The sequence below is a fragment of the Onychomys torridus genome, chromosome 23 (genome assembly GCF_903995425.1).
Source record: "Onychomys torridus chromosome 23, mOncTor1.1, whole genome shotgun sequence".
Taxonomy (NCBI): domain Eukaryota; kingdom Metazoa; phylum Chordata; class Mammalia; order Rodentia; family Cricetidae; genus Onychomys; species Onychomys torridus.
Genome location: NC_050465.1, coordinates 63,682,643 through 63,705,638, shown reverse-complemented (window position 1 = coordinate 63,705,638; position 22,996 = coordinate 63,682,643). Strand labels below are relative to the sequence as shown.

At 45.4% G+C, this 22,996-nt stretch overlaps 2 protein-coding genes across 2 annotated transcripts in view; one reads left to right on the top strand and one right to left on the bottom strand.

Moving 5' to 3' along the window:
• LOC118573045 (atherin-like) overlaps nt 1-22,996 on the bottom strand; it is a 58,279-nt gene that overhangs the window by 26,778 nt on the left and 8,505 nt on the right. Inside the window, exon 2 of the mRNA XM_036173018.1 lies at nt 19,985-20,756. Within this exon, the coding sequence (XP_036028911.1) occupies nt 19,985-20,756 (772 nt within the window). The remainder of the gene's footprint in view (nt 1-19,984; nt 20,757-22,996) is intronic.
• Serpine2 (serpin family E member 2) overlaps nt 20,249-22,996 on the top strand; it is a 64,600-nt gene continuing 61,852 nt past the window's right edge. The window contains exon 1 of the mRNA XM_036173234.1: nt 20,249-20,404. The gene's annotated coding sequence lies outside the window, so the exon portion shown is untranslated. The remainder of the gene's footprint in view (nt 20,405-22,996) is intronic.

Below are 22,996 nucleotides of genomic sequence, written 5' to 3'. Positions count from 1 at the left end.
TGGTCCTCTGTTGTCTGATACCGCACCCTAAAAATGCATCCAGCCTGCCCTGCTATCTTTCCAGTGAACTGAACCCTGTATCTCAACTTGTATCAATAGGAATATTGTATTAAAATTGGTATTATTCATTCATGTTGGCTATCATGACAACACAGAGATTTTATTCCTCAGCCACCAGACTGAATCATTTGGATTTTGTTGCCAGGCCAGATAAAAAGCCCATCTTACCTGGTATTATATGGCCCCCATCCTTAGACAGTCTCCCTCAGATGGGTGCTCCCAGTTACAGCACCCTCTGTAGCTCCAGTACTGTTAGAGTGGGTATCTTCCTCACCTTTCCTTGTTTTGTGGGTTTTGGAATTCTCAAACAGTAGACAGCTGAATGAGCATGTTATTATGACGCAGACGGCAAAGCAGCTTGCTGTACTGACTGGTGGCTGGCCTTAGGTAATGGGAAGCGGACTGCAGTAAATATTCACACCGACTGACAGCACTCACCAGGGTGCAGAGGTCCACGTGACTTCACCCACTCAAGGCTGAGGATCAAGAGGACAGATACACACTCCCGCTCCCATGCCCTTCCACTTCTTGGTGTCTGTAGCAGATGATTTGTTTCTGAGGCTCTGCCTTCCCCTGTTCCTGCCTCTGGCTCATTTTCTCATTTTGAAATTGCATGTCCCTCTGTCCATTGTTTTGGAAAAGTACAGGTGTGACCACCCTTCTCAGAAAAGTCCCCTTGCACAGACTTCCTGTAATATGGGCTCTGCTCCCCTCGGACATACTGGCCTGAGGGCTTTTGAAGAATGCTGAACCACTACTTTTTAAGAATTAGCCTCAGTCTGGCCAGGAGCCATCAGAAGCTTGGATGAGAGACTCTGTGTCTTTCATAGGCCTGGATGATTCTTCTATCCACAGGGTTATGAACGTCAGGACTGAGAATGGATTTGAGGACATCACATCTGCAATCAGGAGTCAATGGATTGATATAAGAGTGTTTGAATGTGAATTTTCCTTAAGAGAGGCTATGGTTTAATAGACCCTTTCCTTTACTCCTCCTTCCTGTCAGGACTGTGGCGTTACGCTGTGTGGTCCTAGGAAGCTTTCCTATTGGTGATACTGACAATGAGGACCTTGATGCAGCGAATGCAAAGTACTAACAGGAAGGATTTTTTCCCCAATTTTATTTTCATGTGTTTGACTGTTTTGCATTCATGTATGCATGTGTACCACATGTGTGCCTGTTTCCCTCAGAGGCCAGGAAGGGGCATCAGTTCCCCTGGGACTGGAGTTACCGATAGTTATGAGAGACTAGGGAGGTGCTGGGCAGGGAATCAAAGTCCCAATAAACTCTTTTAGCTCGGAATCATCTCTCCAGGTCCTTACTTATTTTTTTTTTTATTATTTTCAATTGTGGGTATACGTATTTGTGTGTATCTGCATGTGGGCGTGTTCACATGTGTGTAGGTGGCCACAGAGGCACAAAGAGGATGTCTGATCTCCTGGAGCTGGAGCTGCAGGCATTGGAGAGTCACCCAACATGGATGTCTGCCATTGGTGTTTCTTTAGAAATTCTGCATTCAATCATTGTTTTGCCATTATGTCATGGGTGAAGAAGAGCTAGGTCAGTTTATCATATAATTTACTTGCAGGTTATACTTCTGCAAAGTGTATGCAAATTATTTCAAATAGCATCTAGGCGTTGTTTTCCTAGGACTCTTCGTGTTTCTGGCAACAATAGAATAGTAGAAAGGAAAATCACATCCCCTTTATTGAATGGTGGGTTTTTATTTTAAAGACTTATTTGATTTCATGTGCTCTTAAGCACGGAGCCATCTCTCCAGCCTCTTGTTTTTTAGTATGTATTTCTTATTCTAAGTTCATTTAATATCAACCTTTTGACTGGGAAAAATTATATTGGAAATCATTATTATCAGAAAAAATGTTTGTATTTGGGTTCATAATTGTAATTAAAATATAGATTTAAAAGGAGAAGAGAATTTTCTTACCTAAATCCAACATCTTGTAGCTATACCATTCAGAAAGATAACCTCTGAGGTCATGGGGGTAGCAAGGTTATACTGAGTGTTTTAAGGACCAGACTTAAGAGGATGGAGAGATACAGCAGGGTTAAGAGCACTTCCTGCTTATGCAGAGGATTTGGGTTCAATTCCCACCACTTACTTGGCAATTCGCAACCATCAGGGCATTCATTTAGTGTCATCTCCTGACCTCTGTAGGAACCAAGAATACACATGGTGTACATACATACATATAGGCAAAACACTCATAAAATAAATAAATCTAAAGAAGAAGAATCAGACTTGAAAATGGCTTACATCTTTACTGCCCAAACACACTCCCATTGCCCTAGTCAATTGCAAGGAAGACTGGAAAATGCAGGGAAGCACCATAGAAAGAAGGAGTTGTAATATTCTTTGGGGATGATCCTTTGAAAAGTCACATACAATGGTAAGATCTTTACTTGTATTTCCCTTATACTGCTTTGCACTTATACACTCTACTATGGCAAAGCTGAGCCCTAAAAAAAATCTGAAGAGGAGAGTGTAGTGGATAGCCATCCCAGCATTGGCCTGGAAGTTCCAACCTCCATTGAGGCTTTGGTAATGGTCACGCCCACAAGGCAGGGCAGAGGAGGAAGCAGAAGACCCAAGATAGAGAGGAGGGGCACGCTCTCTTGGTTCGGGGACGCTGGACGAAGGAGGTGGACTGAGCAGAGTTCTCCAGAGAACACCACCAGATTGCGCCATACCTTTGCTAGACCCTACAACCTATCCCTTCATTTGTAAGTTACCCCACAAAATAAACCTCCCTTTTGACTACGTGGAGTGGCCTTAATAATTTCACCAATAGGAGAGACTATGGTATACTAGCCTACCATTCCCAGATCAAAGACCTTTATTACATTATTTCACTTATTAAGGATAGAGAGGACAATTCTTACCACAGCCTCCAGGATCTATCTGATGTCACCTGAGCTCTAACAACCTCTCTAGGGTTAGATACTCCATTCCTTCTCTTCTTGATCTGATCACTGTCCTTTGCTCAACAGACCATCTTCAGCTTTCCCCTGATGCCTCCCACCTTGGACTCTAGACATGCCATCCTGAATTTTGAGACCATCTTGGTCCACCCCCACTTGAGTTAAGACCTTGTTCATTACTAAGTGAAGATTTACCTTGGTCATCAAGGCTAAGTGCTGTGTATATCTCTCTGTATAAATAAAATGCTGATTGGCCAGTAGCCAAGCAGGAAATATGGGCAGGACAAGCAGAGAAGAGAATTCTGGGAAGTGGAAGGCTGAGGCAGAGAGACCCTGCCAGATACCATCATGAGAAGATGTTAAGATACTGGTAAGCCACGAGCCATGTAGCAACTTATAGATTAATAGAAATGGGTTAAGATAGAAGAACTAGATCACAAGAAGCCTGCCATGACCATACAGTTTGTAAGCTATATAAGTCTCTGTTGTGTTTACTTGGTTGGTCTAAGCACCTGCAGGACTGGCAGGTGAGAGAGATTTGTCCTGACTGTGGGCCAGGCAGGCTGGAGAAAACTCGAGCTACAGCTAAGTTGTAGTCCCCACTCATTCTCACACAGCTCCTTACATTTTCCCTCTTTTGTTACACAGGCATGTGTGACTCTTTGACCAGCCTTACTTTTGCTACCATTATCTTAGTAAATATTTACTAAAACCAATGAGTGAATGAATTCTGGAAATTAATGACAGAATTATCACCAGGATTGTGGATTAAGACAGACAGCTAAGAGGTGGAGGGACAGATTCCTGAACAGAATCCAAATTCTCCTAGTAGGAAGGGAGTGGTAAGAACAGATAACCACACCTTCTCTGCCTAGCTGACAGCCAGTGCACTGCAGGCTGTCATAAGTTCTCATGGGGATATTGTCAAATTTTTATCTGTGTGCATAATTTAGTATCTGAATACCCATATTGATATGTTAATAGGTAGGTATTAGCTAGAATAGTCTTGAACTGATAATACTCTTATGGTGTGGTACAGGGTATATTTTTCCACGAACAAGAAGCAGGAGGCATGAAACTTCACCAAGATTGGATGCTGGGATATAAAAAAAAAAATCACCTTTCCCACTAGCAAATCCAATTATGCATTCTGGACACATGGAGACATGGGGCTGAAGAGGCACCAAGATGTTTATTTCATAACAGTTCATTTTAATTGACAGCTGGATTAGCTTAACAAACACCTAGTATGTTAGTGGTACACACATTTGGATGTGTCTGTGACATTTCCTGAAAGATTAATGATGGGGGAAGATCTGAGAGATCAGGATCTGGTGGTATATTGGAACAGAGCATCTTAACAAAGAAAAGCAGGGCTGGGGCTCACAGTGTTAGTCAGTCATGGCAGGGAAGACACAGTAGTATCCATGGCAGTGGGAACATATCAGAGCCCCTTCACATCTCAGAGAACCAGAAAGCAAATTGCTCAGGCTGGAATCAGGGCTGGCTCTAACTCCCAAATGTGCAGCCTCAGTAAGTAGCCTAACAAAAGCAGCCATGCCCCCTGGCCCACAAAGGTACCTCTCCTGTCCAAAAGGTCCCACCATGTGGAGACCAAGTATGCATGTACAAACACCTGGGGAGGGGACAATTCACATGCAAACCATAGCACCAGTGCTGCTAGGTTAAGGGCACATTCTTAAATGTCCTGTCTTTGAATACAATCATATTAGAAAGTTAGAGCCCACCCCAAGGCACTACCCCATGGGATGGGGCCTGGGACTGAATAAAAGGGGCAGGGAGGAAGGAAAGGCAGCTGAGCAATGACATTCCTTTCTCCTACTTCCCTGATCCACCCAGATGTGGCTGAGAGTCATTCCTTCTTTCTTCTCCCCATGATAGACTATACCCCCTGACACCATGATGCCAAAGCTCTGTTCCCTTCCGTTCATTCTTATTGGGTATTTTGCCAGAGCAAGAAGAAAGGTCACCAATATGCCAATCAACATGACACTGTACCATTCAAAACTGTTGTGTATCTTAGTAACAGCAAGCACACATAGCATCCAGCTCTGGGCTCCTAAATACCTTTGTGCCAGTGAAAGGAGCCCTAACTTCTTGTTGGGCATGGAAAGGTAAAATATAGGTGAGCCTGGTACATCTTGATCGAAAAGGCAAAACATTGAGCCATAGGCAAAGGGTTAAGGGCACATGAAGGGATACAGAAAGAGGCCCCAGTGGCTGAGTCTGGAAATTTGAGAGTGACAAGATGATACAAAAGTGTGGTATTATATCACAATCCGAAGTATAAACATAAGTGAATCCCTATTGATACAAATACATGGATGAACTAAATAGGTGGAAAGAGACACATCTTTACTACAGGATAATTCTATTTAATACAAGCAGATATTCCCACCTGCAGAAGATGGAGTTCAACCTCCTCCAATGTGAGATATACTTAGCCATGGGCATTAAGAGAAGAGAAGATGATGCCAACACCCGTTGACATGCCCATGTGGAAAGGGGAAATTCTCCATGGTCCCACCCCTAGATGAGGAGCTTCAGGCTGTCAATGCTTGTTGAGAGAGGAAAAAGCTGTCTCCTCCAGGGAAAGGCTCCCATGTAAGGTTGTCCTGTCCCTAGTAGTGAACCTGGGACACATGTACATATGAGCAAATTTAAATGGTCTTAGTATGTGCATATATGGACTGCTTAACAATAATAACTTAAAAAAAGAGAGATCATGAATTTGAGAGGGAGGATAGGAGGAGCTAGAAGGGGAGAGAAGAGGGTAGAATTGATGAAGATGCAATCCTAAAAAAATAAAAGTTTTGGCCGGGCATTGGTGGCACACACCTTTAATCCCAGCACTCGGGAGGCAGAGCCAGGCAGATCTCTGTGAGTTTGAGGCCAGCCTGGGCTACCAAGTGAGTTCTAGGAAAGGCGCAAAGCTATGCAGAGAAACCCCTGTCTTGAAAAACAAACAAACAAAAAAAAAACTTTTAAAATTATAGAGGATAGAAAGGGAGAAACAGTGAGTTTCAGTGGAAAAAAAAAAAAAAAAAAAGCATAGCAGATACAGCCTGAGCCAAATGACCAAGGGAACTCCCAAGATGAAGCATACTGACTTCATGTAACCCTGAGATGATGTGAGGAGAGGAAGTGAGAGGTTCACCTCTGTCGTCTTCTTCTTCAAGTCCTGTAATCCCCATAAAAAGGACAATAAAGGACACTAGATAAACACAAATGGAGAGATATCCTACACGACACAACTATTGACTCGTAACTGTCGAGATCACAAAAAAGAGAAAAAGGTTAAGAACTTGTCACAGCCTGTCACAGACTAAAGGAACACAGTGACTAAATGCAATGGCTACCTTTTATGAGAACCTGGAGTTGCAAAGAAACATTGGGGGAAATAATGGTGACATCCCAATAAGTCTGATGGACTTTAGTTCCTGATGAGGTGACCTGGTTAATTTCTAAACCGTGACAAATAATGATTGACACTCCATATTATCCTTTCAACTTTGTTATAAGCCTGGAAATCATTTCAAAAGAAAAAAATGCAATTGCTGATACATGAAAAAAGGCTGAGAACTAATGTTCTAAAACTCATGTTTAGGGTGCTGGAGATGTGACTCAACAATTAAGAGTACAGTCCCCAGGACCCATGTTGTGCAACTCACAACCTTCTGTAAGTCTAGCTCCAGGGGATCCTCTAGCCTCCACCGGCTCCTGAACTATATGCACATAACTCCCCCTCCTCCACATACACCGCTGCCACCACACACAAACAAACATACATATATATAATTAAGATAAGTAAATAACACATCTTTCCTTGTTCCAGGCAACAATATTAAGGTTCTGAGTTGCCTGGGCTCCCCAAAAGGTACCACTCTCCTGCTTATACTCCCATGGTTACAACACCTCGGTATAATGCTATCAACTCATAGTAGAGGGCCTTGTGACATCATAACATAAACTTGATCTACTACTTGTTGTCATGTGATTGTGCCATCTCCCTGAAGATCCACAGGGGGGTGCTTTTTAGATTTAGTGCCAAGGACAGTCATGATTCTCTAAGTTGGCTTAGACCCTAGCTGCCAGGAAGCTGAAAGCCAATTCGACCACACACCTCTAGGAGATTTAAGATGTTAGATACAGGTCCTGTGACCAGTGCACATTCCAAGCTTATTGTGGCCAATCTCCCATTTCTCTTCCCTCTGATCAGTCTCCACACACAGAAAGGGGGCTCTTTCTCTCTGGAACCTCAGTGCCCAGCTTGGTATCTGGCTCACATCTATTGTTTATCACACATGGCGTACTCTTCAAACGTTTAACAAAACACTGAGGATATTCAAACTTCAAAGCAATCTAATAAAGCAGCGACTGTTCTCTTCATTTTACAGGTCGTGTAAGCAGACATGAGGGAGCAGAGTTATACAAACTGCCCATGTTACCGAAAGAGTGAATGGCAGAGCTTGGGTTGGAACCCACAAAGTCTGACACTGAGGCCACTGTTATTAATCATGGCATGCCAAGTAGTTTGTAAATGAGAAGGGGTGGGTGAGAGAAAGTACTAGGAGGGAAGGAGAAAAGAAAGAGGGAGACAGAGAGACTCCAGAGAGAGTTAAATGTAAGTATAAGATGGTATTAGGGCTGGAGAGATAGCTCAGCGGTTAAGAGCACTGGCTGTTCTTCCAGAGGTCCTGAGTTCAATTCCCAGCAACCACATGGTGGCTCACAACCATCTATAATGAGATCTGGTGCCCTCTTCTGGCCTGCAGGCATACATGCAGGCAGAACATTGTATATATAATAAATAATCTTTAAAAAAAAAATGGTATTATATGTTGTTTACAACCTCAGGATTTGAAACAAAAAAAGGACAAAAGGATTTCTATTTACCCCACTCAAAAACAATCTGCACCACTGATAGACACACTGTTCATTCTTTAGGGCTTAAGGCAAAAACGAATACCATTAAAATGCAAATATCACTTGAAGGGAAGTGAGTCCAGTGTTAAAACTCATTTATCACCTCAGCCGGGCAGCCTTCTAGAAGAAGCCTCAGTTTGAATGACATTTGGTGGGGTGAAGAAGACCCAGCACTTCTCTGGGGTCCTGGGAGACTATGAAGGCTGCAGGAGCCTGCATAAGGCTGGGGCTGGAGGAGGGGAAGGCCAGAGCCCTGAGCAGCACTGGAAAGCAGAGGAAATTGGGCTGTGGGGAGGAGCCTCACCCACCTGGACTGTCCCTGGTAGACAGCTGGTTGGTTCTGCAGGCCTTTATGGACCAGCCAGGCAAAGCCAAAACAGAACAAGAGCCTGAACCCCATAGTGTTGACTTCCTCTGGACGTTCCCTCTCTTGTCCCCATTCTTACAAACCACAGATTCTAAACAAGACATAATAGCCCCAAAAGGACCTGGTTCATCTAAAGCACCGTTTCCCATTTATTGCACGTGATGTGCAACACTGAGGAGGCAGTGCAGAATCAGGAAATCTAATTAGAATGACGGTCATAACAGCTGCCGATTGAGAGTTTTCTGGATGTTTTTCTGTTTGTATTTTTACATAATTTCTTCCCAACTTCCCAGTGAGTCCGTGAGGTAGTATGACGACCTTCAACAACAAATAATGGAAGGCTTCGAGGTATGTGGAGAATTCTCTAAGATTGCAGGTTAGTAAAGTAGAGAGCTTAGATACGATCACTGATCTGTAAGGCTCCAGGCACAGGCTCTTATCTCATTACCTCAGTCTCTTCTTGGTTTACCTATATCCTAGGACAAGTCAGTTGGTTTTAGGCCCCTGGCAAGTAAGATCAGTCTTCTTTTCTTTCTTTCTTTTTTTTTTTTCCCCCTTGAAACAGGGTTTCTCTGTGTAGTTTTGGAGTATATCCTGGAACTCGTTTTGTAGATCAGGCTGGCTTCGAACTCACAGAGATCTGCTTGCCTCTGTCTCCTGAGTGTTGAAGTTAAAGCATGCACTAATACTGCCCGGCCCAACCTTCTTAAACTCTAATGTTCATATGACTCAACTGAACATTTTAACATTGTTAAAAAACAGGTTGTTGGCCCATGGTAGTGGTGCACACTTTTCATCCCAGTAATGAGGAGGCAGAAGCAGGTGGATCTCTGTGAATTCACAACCAGTTTGGTCTACAGAGTGAGTTGTAGGCCAGCCAGGGCTGTGAATTGAGACTTCCTATCTCAAGAATTAAAAAAAAAAAGGTTGTGAATGTAGTAGGTGTGGCAGGACCTGAGATGCTATCAAGCAGGCAAGTTTCTAAGGTTGATGGCCTAGGGTATACATCTTTAGAAACAGGGCACTAAGTCAGTTTTGATTAGAATGCATTTAGTATGCATGAGTAAGTTTTCTTAACAAGTTCAGATTCACAGGAATGCCACATGAGCAGATGTGAAGAAGGGATTCCCTCGTGCATTATTTAATGAGAATGTCAAAGATGATCCTGCAGACACCTTATGGAATCCACGTTAACACATCAGCGAAAAGTGTGAGTGATCTGTAAGGCCCCTTCCTCATCCTAGAAGTCTTTGAAGATATACTCAGTGTTAAGACATTATAGATACAGTGTCTCAACGACTCTCACTGGCATTCTTGGTGCTTAGTTGTTTATTCTTAAGCCCTTTGAGGCAAAACGTCTCCAAAGTAGACTGGAGAGGCAGAAAAACGTCCTTTGGTTGGCTCTTTATGTGATAATTGCTTCAAAAGTCTCCATGGTTCTCTATGTCTGGCATAACAATATCTGGTTTCTATTCTTTTATAAGAGCCTGTCTTTCCTCAGAGCTTCATAAATGTGGGGTCAGTGTTACCCTCATTGAAGCCAAAATGCTGTTCAAGTAGAGCTGATAAGTGGAAGCAGGGTACTTCCTCACCATTGAGACCCTGGTTCATAAAAGTAAGAATTGCTGTACAATAATGCCTCAAGACACAGCACAGGTCAGCTGTGCCCTGCAGCCAGCTAGAGCTGATTAAGAGTCTGATCGTTAAAGACTGACTCATTATGAAGATAAAGAGTGTTCTTAACTCCAAAGCTATCTCGGGAATTAGGTTGTCTTCTCCTTGCGACCTGAGTGAACTTTGATGATCGTCCATGGGATCTGCCCAAACATGTATATACAAACCAACACAGTTCTTAGAAATCTTTTCTGGTCTGGCATGAGGTCAAGAACGTAAGAGGATAAATTATTTCTTTCTGAAAAGAACTGGACATCTCACGACACCTGTTTCATCGCCCTTCCCATCTCTGATATCTGTCAATAAAGTCTAAGGAAACCCATATAAACACTACCATTTGTTGCTGTACAATGTTCCACACATGCTAGCAAGTGCACCAGGAGAGTTGGTGTGGGAAGCTATAACAAAATACCCTAGACGAGATGACTTATAAGAAACAGTAATTTATTTCTCATGGTTCTTGAGGCTGAGAAGTCTAAAAACAAGGTCCCAGATGAATCCGTGTCTAGTGAGGGTCCATTTCTTGGCTCACAGATGGCTGTCTTCCTCTTCTCTATACTAGAGAGTCTAATGCTTCACAGAGCAGAAGGACAAGGGTCTTCCTCGGGCCTCTTATATAAGGGCACATAATCCCATGCATGAAGCGTCCTCACAGTCTAATCGTGTCCCAAAGACCTTAATTCTTAATGCCATCCATTAGTCATCAAGTTTTGGCATGTGAACTTTAAAGGGACACAAACATTCAGACCACAGCAGTTGGTGTAGAACAGACCTAACAACAACAACTTGAGCTGGACCAGGAAAGATAACTGTGTGTTTCGGGATGTTCAATAACAACAATATACATGAAATGCTTTGGAGTTTTCAATATGCTTCATCTAGCCCTATGAAAGACATTCTGTTATTCTTCTTTTAGACTTAAGGAAACTGCAGGCCAGAGGCATTAAATGGTTTCCAGATGATCATGAGAAAGTGACAGAAATGGACAGAAATCCAGGTCTTCTGGATCCCAGTGTCTAATCTTTTGAGTACTTTCCATCATTCAATGCTGCAAAGGTGGAAGGCCTCAAGTATAAAAGAAGAAACAAAAATATGTAAATAATCTAGGTACCAAGCCTCACTTGGATCCTCACGTGGATGTCCCCCTTTGGAGCAATGAAATTAATTGGATCACCCATTCATTCAATAATCACATTATAGTTTTCTGTGATAATATTATATTAATATTAATATATTAATTATATTATAATTAATATACTTTATTATTTATTAATATTATATTATTAATAACATTAATAATATACTACTAAAATGTTCTATGATAAATTACTATAGTCTTCTCAATTGAAGGAACTATATGAAAAAATAGAGATATCTGGAATTGAAGATAGGATATGATTGTAGTAATGACCTATGATGTAGGTCAGTAAGTAGCTGACCCTCAGAGCTACAGGACTGCTGAGGAAGGAGAGGTTGAGACTGGCTGAGCAAGAAAATTGCGATGGTTTTCATGAGAGAAAGGTGGTGGATTATGTCCCCATATGGTCAAAGTAGCCTGTTCCATGCCACATATCTTTTGAAATGTAATTTTGTGATTTACCTTATTATGAACAGAATTCCTGGTCCCTCGAACCTGCTATGCTGAAGTCCTAAACTCACTAATGTGACTGTATTTGAAGATAGAGCATTTAAGAAGGTAATTAAGGCTAAATGAATCCTTAAATGTGAGGCCTTAACCCAGAAATACTGGCACTATGGTTTGCATGTGACATGGGCCCTCCCCGGGAGCATGTGCTTGCACACTTTATTGCTTGCACACTTCGTTCTCTGTCGGTAGAACAGGTTTGGGAGGCTCTGATGCAACTTCCAGGAAAGAAGGCATGACTGGTGGAGGTGGGTCACTGAATATGGACCTGTGAGGGTTAGAACCAGCCCCACTTCTAGCTTGAGAGCTCTGCTTTCCAGCTTGCTGAGATGTGAGAAGATTCTGATGGGCATTTCCATTGCCATGAACACGCTATGCCTTCCCTGCCATGGCTGACCGTGAGCCAAAAGAAATATCTCCTACCTTAACTTGTTTCTGATCTCTCTCTCTCTCTCTCTCTCTCTCTCTCTCTCTCTCTCTCTCTCTCTCTCCCTCCCTCCCTCCCTCCCTCCCTCCCTCCCTCCCTCCCTTCCCCTCTCCCTCTCCCTTCCTCCACCTCCCTGTGGCCAGTGAGACCACAATGAGAAAACAACCATCTGCAAGGTACCTAGTCCAGAAAAATCAGCACTACTAACACCTTATTCTTAGACTTCCAGCTTCCATAAGTAAATGTTCATCGTATGCCACTCAGTCTCTGGTATGCACAGACAGACAGCCATGCCTCTCAGCAAGAGGGAGAGTCAGCTCTTCCTTTCTGGATCTTAGATAGTCCATGACCTGCTTGAATCTTGGCAACAGAAGTAACATTGTACCACATCCAAGACAAGTCTCTAGGAGAACTTTCAGCTTTGGTTTTCGCCATCTGGAGGTTTGAACTATAACACAAAGTCTAACTACTACTGTAAACACCAGAGAGGGGAGATGCTTTTGGGTATAAGTGTGACAAGATGGAAGAGGGAACATGAAGATGGGAAACACTGAAGGCAGAGGGTAGAGTTCCAGTCATCCCCACTGAGGAACCACACATGTGAGTGATGCCACCTTTAACTTGTGCCTGCACCAGCGAGCACAGAGTGAATTAGATGCCAGCCATCCCAACTGAATTCTGCTGGGACCAATACATAAAACTATAAACGAGCAAATGACAGTTGTTATTTAAACTATGGAGATTTGGGCTAATTGGCAATGCAATGCTACACCTCACCAGTGAGAAAGGGGGCCAGAGAAAATGCTTTAAACAATGGCACATTGATAGAAAAAAATATAATTATAGATAAATAATTCTGATTGATAAGGTTTTAAGGAATATAGCAGGAAACTGAGAAGGTGATACTAGCAAGGTAGACAAGGGTGGACTGTGGGGGCTTTCACTGCACTTTTTTATTCTGAGCAATTAGGATGTGTGTTGTGGAATACTATCTTAACTAGGCAAAAACGTGTTACATTTGTTTATGCTGCATTTTTAAAGGAAGTAACAATGTGTGTTTAATTACTTAAAAATCAGATGTCTGCCTAAGGCAGGTACCTGATTGGTCTATAAAAAGCTGAGCGGCCAATAGGTAGGCAGGAGAGGGATAGGTGGGGCAGCACATAGAGAGAATAAGTAGGAGGAGAAATCCAAGCAAAAGAGAAGAAGAAGAGAAGGGAGAAAGAGAGGGACACACAAGGCCAGAAGCGAGAAAGCTGCCAAACAGACAGACATGTGTAAGTAAGATAGTCAGAAGGAAAGAAAATTAAAAAGCCACGAGGCAAAAGGTAGATTAAGAGAAACAGGTTAACTTAAGTTAAAGGAAAAAATAAAGAGCTAGCCAGAAACGAGCCTATGCTAGGCCGAGCATTCATAAATAAGAAGTCGCTGGTATGATTTGGGAGCTGGCTGGTCAGATGTGTCATGTACTCTGCTAAACCCTTTTCATGGATGAACTGGTCATCACCCGCTCCTATGAAATTCTATAGTTATTCCACATTCTGTGAAAAGGGAAACAGGCTTGGAAATTAAGTTACCCTTACTTCGTGCTGGGGCTAAGATCAGAAAGCAGGCATTCTACTCTGGACTGTGAACCTAGCCTTGAACGGCTGAGCCATCTCTTGGGCCCAACACAGGCTTTCTAATTCCAGAGTCTTCACCCATCACCTCTGCAGAAGATTGCCTATGCCAAAGATTGGACTGCAGTGACAAGAAGGGCGTATCTGAGCAGCTACCAGACAAACACGTTGGAAAGGCTACGCATCTCCAGACAGATTATGGTACCCGTAAGAGTAGGAAGGGGGACTTGGTGTGGTCTGGGTGTTAAGTAGTAGGGGTATGAACTTGTTGGGAAAAGAATAAGGAAAGGGGATGAACAAGCGGGATTTGGGGAGGAAACACCACCAAGGACTAAAGCCACGGAGGAATACAGAGTCATTCTTTCCTTTATGGCTTCAGCCATTCCTGTTAGCAAGCCTGTGAATGTAAACTGGTTTGGGGACTGGGATGACTCATCTTAATGGTCAGCTTAATGGGATTGAGAGTCACCATGGCAACAGACTTCCAGGCATGCCTGTAAGAGATCATCTAGATTAGGTTAACTGCGGTATAGAGAACTGTCCTAAGTGTGGGTGGCATCATTCTGTGGGCTCAGGGTCCCAGGCTAAAGAACATAGAGAAAACTCTGAGCACCGACATTCATTGCTCTCCACTTCCTGACTGCTGATGCAATGTGACCAGCTTCCTCAGGCTCCTGTTGCCATGATGACGGGCTGTACCTTTGATCAAGCGATAATAAAACCTCCATTGAGTTGCATTTGTCAGGAGTTTTGTCACAGCCATAAGATAAATAATAATACACAGGCAGCGCTATCTGCTTGTTTTTAGACTTGTTAGGTGGCTTGTGATGGTGAGACAGTAAGTGGAGGTGCCGACTAGGCATTTGATGGCATATATACACACATATGTATATATAAATATGTGTGGTATATATGTATATATATGTGTGTGTGTGTGTGTGTGTGTGTGTGTGGTATATATGTGTATATGTGTGTGTGCATATATGTACACACACACACACACACACACACACACACACTTATATGTGACCTCAGGATAGTGATCCAAACTACCTAGAAATATTGTTTTGGAATCCATGCAGAACTCACCAACTCATAGGTATCCAGGAGTGTCAGTGAGGGGTCCTTGATTATACTATAGAAATAAATGTTCCCATGCGGGGTGGTAGTGGCGCACACCTTTAATCCCAGCACTCGAGAGGCAGAGGCAGGCAGATCTCTGTGAGTTCCAGGCCAGCCTGGTCTACAGAGCTAGTCTAGGACAGGCTCCAAAGATACAGAGAAACCCTGTCTCAAAAAATCAAAAGAAAAAGAAAAAGAAAAAAAGAAAAGATAAGAGAGAGAGAGAAAGAAAGGAAGGAAGGAAGAAAGAAAGAGAAAAGAAATAAATGTTCTCATAAAGTAGGAAAGGCTCATTGGAAGCACATGTTCCTGAGCTTCTATTCAGAAGGGCAGAGACAAGGATGGTGCTGAGATTAGACGAGAGCTCACAATCTCATTAGGCTGGGATGAGCAGGCCCCTAGCTACTCTGTCCAATACTTGGAAGACTCAGAGCACAGGGAGGGAATCCAGTTAACTTGATTGCATGCCCACCCCTAAGCTAGGGGAAGCAAGGGCAGTGTGACTTCTGTTCCCAACAAGGTGGCACATGAAACAGAAGTGTTCAGTGGGCACCGAGATGGGGAGGAATGGATAATGGCTGGCTACATATCCATCGGTGTGCATCCCACTGTGGGAGAGTAGAAAAGACAAAGCCACGGGCCGTCGGTCTCACCTGTTCGAAGAGGAAGATCGGATGAGGGAAAGATACAGACAAGCAAAGGAGTTAGAAGAGTCGTAAAAGACAAGAGTTGTAAAAGACAAGAATCTACTGTTAATATTCTGATCCCGCCCTTTGGCGCCAACCTATGCCCTGATGTAAAAAGCTATTCTCTTTGAAACCCTGTCTCAAAAAAAAAACAAAACAACAACAACAAAAATCTATTCTCTCTTTTTTTGTGTGGTTTTTTTGAGACAGGGTTTCTCTGTGTAGCTTTGGAGCCTTTCCTGGATCTTGCTCTGTAGACCAGGCTGGCCTCGAACTCAGAGAGATCCGCCTGCCTCTGCCTCCCGAGTGCTGGGATTAAAGGCCTGCGCCACCACTACCCGGCTTACAAAACCTAGTCTTAAGGGAAAGCTCCGCCCATTTTCTCTCTCTTCACCTCTCCCTTTCAATTTCTTCCCACAAGGTGAGCACCTCTCAAATCCCTCGCCCCCATCTCCCTCTCCCTATCTCTTTCTTTTCCTCTTTCTCTCCCTCCTTTTTTCCCACCACCAAATACAACTCTTCCCTGAGCGCTGTCTGCATAGCATCTCTGTCTCTCACCCGCCGTGGCTGCCCGCCAGGACCTCCAGCACATGTAATATCATAACATTTGCTACTGCTGGAAGATCATGGAGAACAACAAAAATCTACCCGGTTTCTTAATGTTACCGGTAACTTTTCGAAGGGAAGGATGGAGTGAGCAGCTGGTGAAGAGGGAGGGGAGACTAATGATGCTTCTGAGAGGCTGGATTAAAGAAACTCCTGGAAGTAGGCAGGCAGCCTCCGTCGAGCAGTGATGAAAGAAACGCTAGGTTCCTTGAGTGGTGGGAACCTCGGTGATTGCCAAACCGTGCTCCTTCTGTGGTGTTTGGTGAGATGTAAGTAGAAAGTAATACCTAGCCTAGCACCTAGCAATGTCTGTGCTCTGGAGTTGTTGGTGAGAAGTAGGCAAGGAGAAAAGAACAAATTGACTCTCGGGCTTAATCAGTTTCAGAAGTTACAGAAAGAGGAAATTGGATTTACTTGAAAGCCAACTTTAGAGGGAAATAAAACAACAAATGTCTTTTATAAGCTCAACCGGGACACAAGAGCAGTCTCCGAAGGTAATTGTAGAAGTGAACTGTTCTAACCAGTCTCCTTTCTCTGGGTTGGAACAGCCTTATGAAACAGGATTTGCATCTGTAATGTTGTGCAGCAAGCAGCGTGGTGGTGTGATATCTTTTAAATGGAGGCAGATAGGAGAGAGGCAACTAGCTGCCACTATCCTGGTATCATAATCTCACTCAGTCTTCCAGACAAAACACCATCCCCCAGTTGGAAGCTAAAGACAGCTTTTCCTCAAATACAAGGTCACTTTATGTGGGTCCACGGGGGAGCAGTGGAGGTGGGGTGGGGGGATTCACATTTATTCCACGGCACTCAGCACTGGACCGCATCCAAGAGAGGAAACCAGACTAAATAGATCATTTGTTTTATTCTGTTTGGGAATTTCTTGCGTGTCTCTCCCAACTGCAGCTTAGGGATACAAAGCCAAACTCAGAGCCCTGGCTAGAACTGGCTAAAAGCCAGGTCACTTTTTTTTATATATATTTTATTTTTTTAAAGGACTAACTAGCTAGAAGCTGTAGCTGCAGATTAAGGCAAGCCACACAATCGAAGGATGAAATGAAATTCTACTGTGAATGTGAAGTTGGGAAGGAAAGGGCCAGGTAGGAGTTAAGTGATTTGTACTGCTCAAACAAAGCGGAGACAGAGAAGGGAAGGACATATCATCGCAAGGAAGCACACGTCTTTGAGAAATGGACTTGCAAGAAGGGTCAGATACTGAGAGGAAGATCCTCAGTTGGCGCCCTCCAGCAGAGGTAGGCCCACACCGTCTCTGGACCTTCATACCAAGTGTCTGACAGTGTGAGTGGCATGGAAGGTGTCCCCCCCGGGTCTTTGCGGGCATGAGACCTTGTGGGCATGAGAAAGGCAGGCCAGCGCCAGCCACACACCCTCAGTAACAAATGTCGTTGGTATTCCTAGCAGATCGCGCGGGCAGAATGAGGCTTTGTTTCGAATCCTTTCCTCTGGGGGAAGTTCACAATCCATCTCATCCAATGGCCAAGGAGAGAGAAGCATCCATGGCTGGGCTTATTTTAGTGTGTTGGTTAACACTGCATCCTGTCTGACTTCAGAACTGACAAGTCAGGTACAGAATTGCTCAAAATGTTCCTTTCACATTACTGGGAAGAATAGGGAAGTGAGTGGCAGTCATGAGAATGTAAACAAAAGAGGCACCTCCTAAAGATTCCCGAATAATGTGTTTGATAGACGAAGAATCTTGACCAGTGGTTCTCAACCTCCCTGATGCTGCGACCCTTTAATACAGTTCCTCATGTTGTGAGGAACCATATTATTATTTTCTTTGCTACTCATAACTGTAATTTTGCTACTGTTATGGGTCAGTAGCAAAATATAATAATGTTAAATAGCTGATATGTAGGATATATCTGATATGTGACCCCTATGACAGGGTCATTATCCCCCAAAAAAGGTCATGACCCACAGGTGGAGAACTGCTGGGATCTTCCTTACGCTCTAACTGGGAAAATAGGTTTTTCCTCGTTGGAGATGTTAGCTGCATTACAAGACACTCAAATCCTTCAGTATTTGTGAATTTCTCTCAAAACAGTTCACTGGAGGAAAATTTTCCAGAAAAATATACAACAGGAAGTAGTGTTTGAGATACGAACCACCGTCTCCGTATTAACATCCTGAGAGTGGCATTACAAAATAGCTTTGCAAAATGTCACCCCTGAAAAAAACTGGGCAAAGTGCACAGGGATCTCTACCACACACCTAAAACCATCTCAGGTAGCAATGTCAATGTGAAGACAGTGTGATCCAAGTGCACGCAGAGAACTCAGCGAGCTTTGCTTATCTGTCTTCACTCATACTTCTAGTAGTTTTACACACACACACACACACACACACACACACACACACACACACACACCACAGAGCACTTGGTGCACACACCAGGGTCTTGTGCACATGAGACAAGCACTCTACTCCCTAGCTACGATCCCAGGCCCTGACACCCTCATCTGGAAAGCAGCTCTTGGATTTCTCAAATGGGGGGAGGTTGGGGGTGTGCTTCTTCTCTCTGGGCTGTCTTCTCTCACCTCCCCACTAGACCCCATGGATTCTGCCTATCCACAGCCCATCCTCCCAGGCAAACTAAGCTGCAACCCTGTCATTACCGCCTCTGAAAGTCCCCTTGCATCTCTGTATCCTATCTACACACATTTCTGGGCAATTGCTGTGTGTGTAACGACCCCTAGGCACAGAGGATACCCTGAGCTGGGAACCATGTGAAGCTGCTCTCTCTCGGCTGCTCTCTGGTGACATATCCTGATGAGGGACAGGGGGAAATTAGCAAGAAGCAAATAGGGAATGGGGTAAAAAATCAAATCATAATGAGGTTTTTGAAGAAACTGATAGGGAAGGAAGTGACTTTAACTCAGTAGTCAAGAAAGGCTTCACAGAGGAGGAGATAAGATGTAGCTTGTGACCTGAAGAATGAGTGGGCAGCCTCTCAGGAGCATTTGGGACAGAGGGAACAAGAAAAATGGGATTTGTAAACTGTCATGATTGTAGAGCGATGGGAGGTTTTCTTTTTGTGTGATTGCATTCATTTCCTCATGGGGGTGGGGTGGGGGCAAACCTCCTATAGCATGTGTCCCTACAGGAGGAACTGTGTGTGTGTGTGTGTGTGTGTGTGTGTGTGTGTGTGAGAGAGAGAGAGAGAGAGAGAGAGAGAGAGAGAGAGAGAGAGAGAGAGAGAGAGAGGTGGGGGGAGGAAGAGAGAGTGAGTGAGTCTAGCATGGACACAAGGGCGCCAGTGTGGCTGCAGGGCGATCTGAGTTGCTCTAACAGTGGGTGCAGTTTATTTCAGGGCCCTTAGATTTACAGCCTTTCTTCCTCACAGGGGCCAAACGTGGAGCCTGCCGAGGGGAGGGTGTTGCACCAAAGGCAACAGAAATTACCATGAAAGTTGGGTCCCCACAAACCTGACTTGAGGAAAGGAGGCCTGAAAAAGGCAGAAAGGGAGAGCCAGGTGACAGACCATGGAGCAGGACAACCATCTGTTGCTGGCCTCTGGTCTGCAGCAGTTTCCTGCTCCGAAGGTCTCAAGAGCAGAAGTAGGTTCAGAACACCTGGATTCCCAGAGCTTTGAGAGTACCTCATGCTGTCACCACAAGCAAGTGCCCAGTTCTCTGGATGCCCTTGCTTGTCATATACCTAGGAGCCCCACAGCTAGCTCATTCTCTGAGCAGGGATAAGTTGGCTCTGGGGCACCTGAAGAGGGGACCTGTTCTAGACCTCCAAGTCCTGGCACGGTTATCCCCATCACCTGCAGGATTCTACACTGTCGCAGGGCGCCTCTTCTCTCTCTAAGTCCCAGGGACACACCACTGGTGTCGGTGTCGCCCACTCACTCCCCCACATACCCATCTGGACGACCCACGTGCAGCTCGACCCCGGGTTGGCGCCGCACCTCGGGCCGGGCGCGTCTGGCAGGCGCTTTCTGGGGACCGGGACACCGAACCCCCCCTCGAGGGGGCAGCATCCGGCCGCCGCGGGTCCGGCGGGGGGGGCGTCCCGGAGTCCCCTGCGGTGGAGGGACGCTGCGGCCGGCTGCCACACAAAGGCGGCGGCGGCGGGAAGGCGGGGCGGGGCGGGCCGGGGGCGGGGGAGGCAGGAAGGGGCGGCGGCGGCGGCGGCGATAAAGCCCCCGCGCAGCCCGGCCGGCTAGTGCTGTGGTTGCACGAGAGCGCGGGCTGCACGCGTCCCCGCCGCCTGTCCCCCTCGCCGCTGCGCTGTCCTCCCTCCGGGCTCCGACCGCCACCTGGGGATCCAAGCGAGGACGGGTGAGTACCGGCTGCGCGGTCCCCGCCGCTGGGAGGGCAGCCGGGGACCGTCCCCGGGGCTGCGCCGCGACCGGCCGCCGGGGCGGGAACTTTCTCCGGCCGCCGGGGCCACTGCTGCGAGCGCGCCGGGCTCCCGCGGCGCCCTGATCCCCGAGGGCTGGGGCGCCCAGGTGTGCCCGAGATTGAGGGAGCCGCTCTCCGAGCTCGGCGTGGTTGCGGTGGGTCCTGGAGGGCTGCAAACCGTGACCCTGAACCTGAGGCGTCTGGGCACTCAAGGGTATCACCGACCCCGCACTTTGCTCGTGCGCGCCCGGGACAGGGACCAGGAGACCCACTCTCACTGGTTGGTTACCTTTGCCTCAGCAGCGTGGAGGTGAGCAGCGATTTAGGGGAGAGCTTCAGTTCACACTGGCCTTTGCAACAGGCTTATCCATACTATGCAGTAGCCGCTCTTTGCTATTTATTATTTATTTCCACCAACTGTAGACCAGGGTATTGCGAGGCCGCTGAGTGACTCCAGGTAAGGTGAAAGTACTCAGAAATCCTGGTCGGAATTAGGTATTTAATTTGCCCCCAAGATGAGCAGAGGGAAAGCTGCTATTACATAAGACAGCACTCCACCTTCAGGTGTTAGAGAAGGTACTGTTGAGGATTTTTAGTGTTTTAATGAACAAAACAGAGTCTCCGCGTGTCTCTCTTGAGAAATCTCCAAACGCGGCTGGATCTTGCTTTGACTATTTTGCAAAGAACGTTCTTATATTTAGCATCAACATAAAAAGGTGTTTGAAGGTTTGACTTTCTCTTTCAAGCTAGGAAGCAGTTTACTTCTCTGAACTGTTCTGGAACAATTGATCTGATAGTTTTGTACCGTGGGAGATTTTGTATCGGGGTGGGAATAGACATAACTGGGGGAAATGGCAGCTTTACTGATTTGTGTATGTAAGCACACTCAGAAATTGAAGATCCTTTCAACACTTTCTGTGCCTCTAAAGCAGGAATTATATGCTGTTTGCAACATTTAAGCAAAAAATTCTCAAGAGACATTCGACCAATAATGCTTCCATCAACTCTCGAGTTTTGGCTGTTTTTCAAAATAGTGTTTGAACATTTTGTTCAGGGAAGGGTGACTCCTGAAGGTCATGAGACGATGTCATCTTTCTTTTCTGGAGATCCCCAACAGAATCTATTCAGGAACCGCCCCCCCTCCCGTGAACTTGACATATTAGCACAATTTTGAAAAGAAATTACTGGCTCTCCAAACGATGTTAATTTTCAGCTTCACACATAGATGATTTGACAGTAGTCAGAGATGGCTGAAGATGGTCGAGTTGGAAGCGAGATGGTGCCTGACCAGGCTCCTGGTCCCTTCCATGTTGCTCTTGTCCTCTCCCACATGTTGGGGACTTGGGCCATTTCTTCCTCCTGTGGTGGTGATGCTGCAGGCTCAATTCCATGGCCATCTCAGGTCCCGTGGTTTCCACCCACTCATTCACTCAGTCCTCCAAACATGTTCGAGACTTGCCCTCACCTGCAGGTACTCCTCGTGTGTCAGAACCCCCGGTGTCTGCCAGGCATAGTAGTATATGCTCAAAATCCCAGCCCCTGGGAGGCTGAAGCAGGGTTGCTGTGAGCCTGATCTACATAGTGAGCTCCAGGTCAGCCAGGGCTCATAGAAAGACCTGTCTCAAAAACAACTTGAGTTCACAGGCGCGCGCGCGCGCGCGCACACACACACACACACACACACACACACACTCCATTATCTTTAAACCATAAGCTCCTCCTTCCCCAGGCTACAAACTGGCTCTCCCATTGGGAGTCTTCAACCCAAAGGGTTTTCGGGGGCCTTCCTTGCTTCAGGTTCTACAGGTGACCTAATTAATGACCCTGTGGAACTGAGACCATGCTCCTGAGAAAGTAAAGGCCACCAGACTTGTCCCATGTGTTACCTCTGTGCCACCCTATAAGCATTTCCATATTTACCCACCCGTCTGCTCAGTCTCCCCAGGCCTGTGTGTGCCTTGCGTTTTTCTTTAGACATTTTCCACCTTTGCTAAATATAGCAGGTCCTTGCATTCCTGGGATTATCATTCTTACAGAGGGAAACAAAACAGACAGAAAAGCACACCTATGGTAAATACTGTGGGGTAGAATGGCAGAGAAAATAATCAAGTTGAACTGGGAATTTGCAGAAGAGGAGAGAAAAGGCTCCTTGTGTCAGTGAGTAATGTCCCCAGCTGTGTCATGAATCCCAAACCTCCCTCTTCTGAGGAATCTTACCCCTCTCTCTTACTGTCTGTTCATTCTCTTGCTACGAACCCGATTGTCCTTTAGCAGGAATTTTGCAGTGCTCTAACTTCCCCTGTTCTGGCATTTTTACCTTTCCCCTGGTGATCACCAGTTTCTTAAATTAGTTGCCACTTCCCAGTTTTTCTTTTTCTTAGGCCCTGCAAGTGTCCCCAGAACAGAAGAGACTATAATTTCCTGTATGAGCTGTCTCCTGGGTGTCCAGCTGGCCTCTGCCATCTCCTGGGTGCTCAGCTGGCCTCTGGTGTTTGACACCAGGCACTTTCTTCCATACCTTTCTCCAGC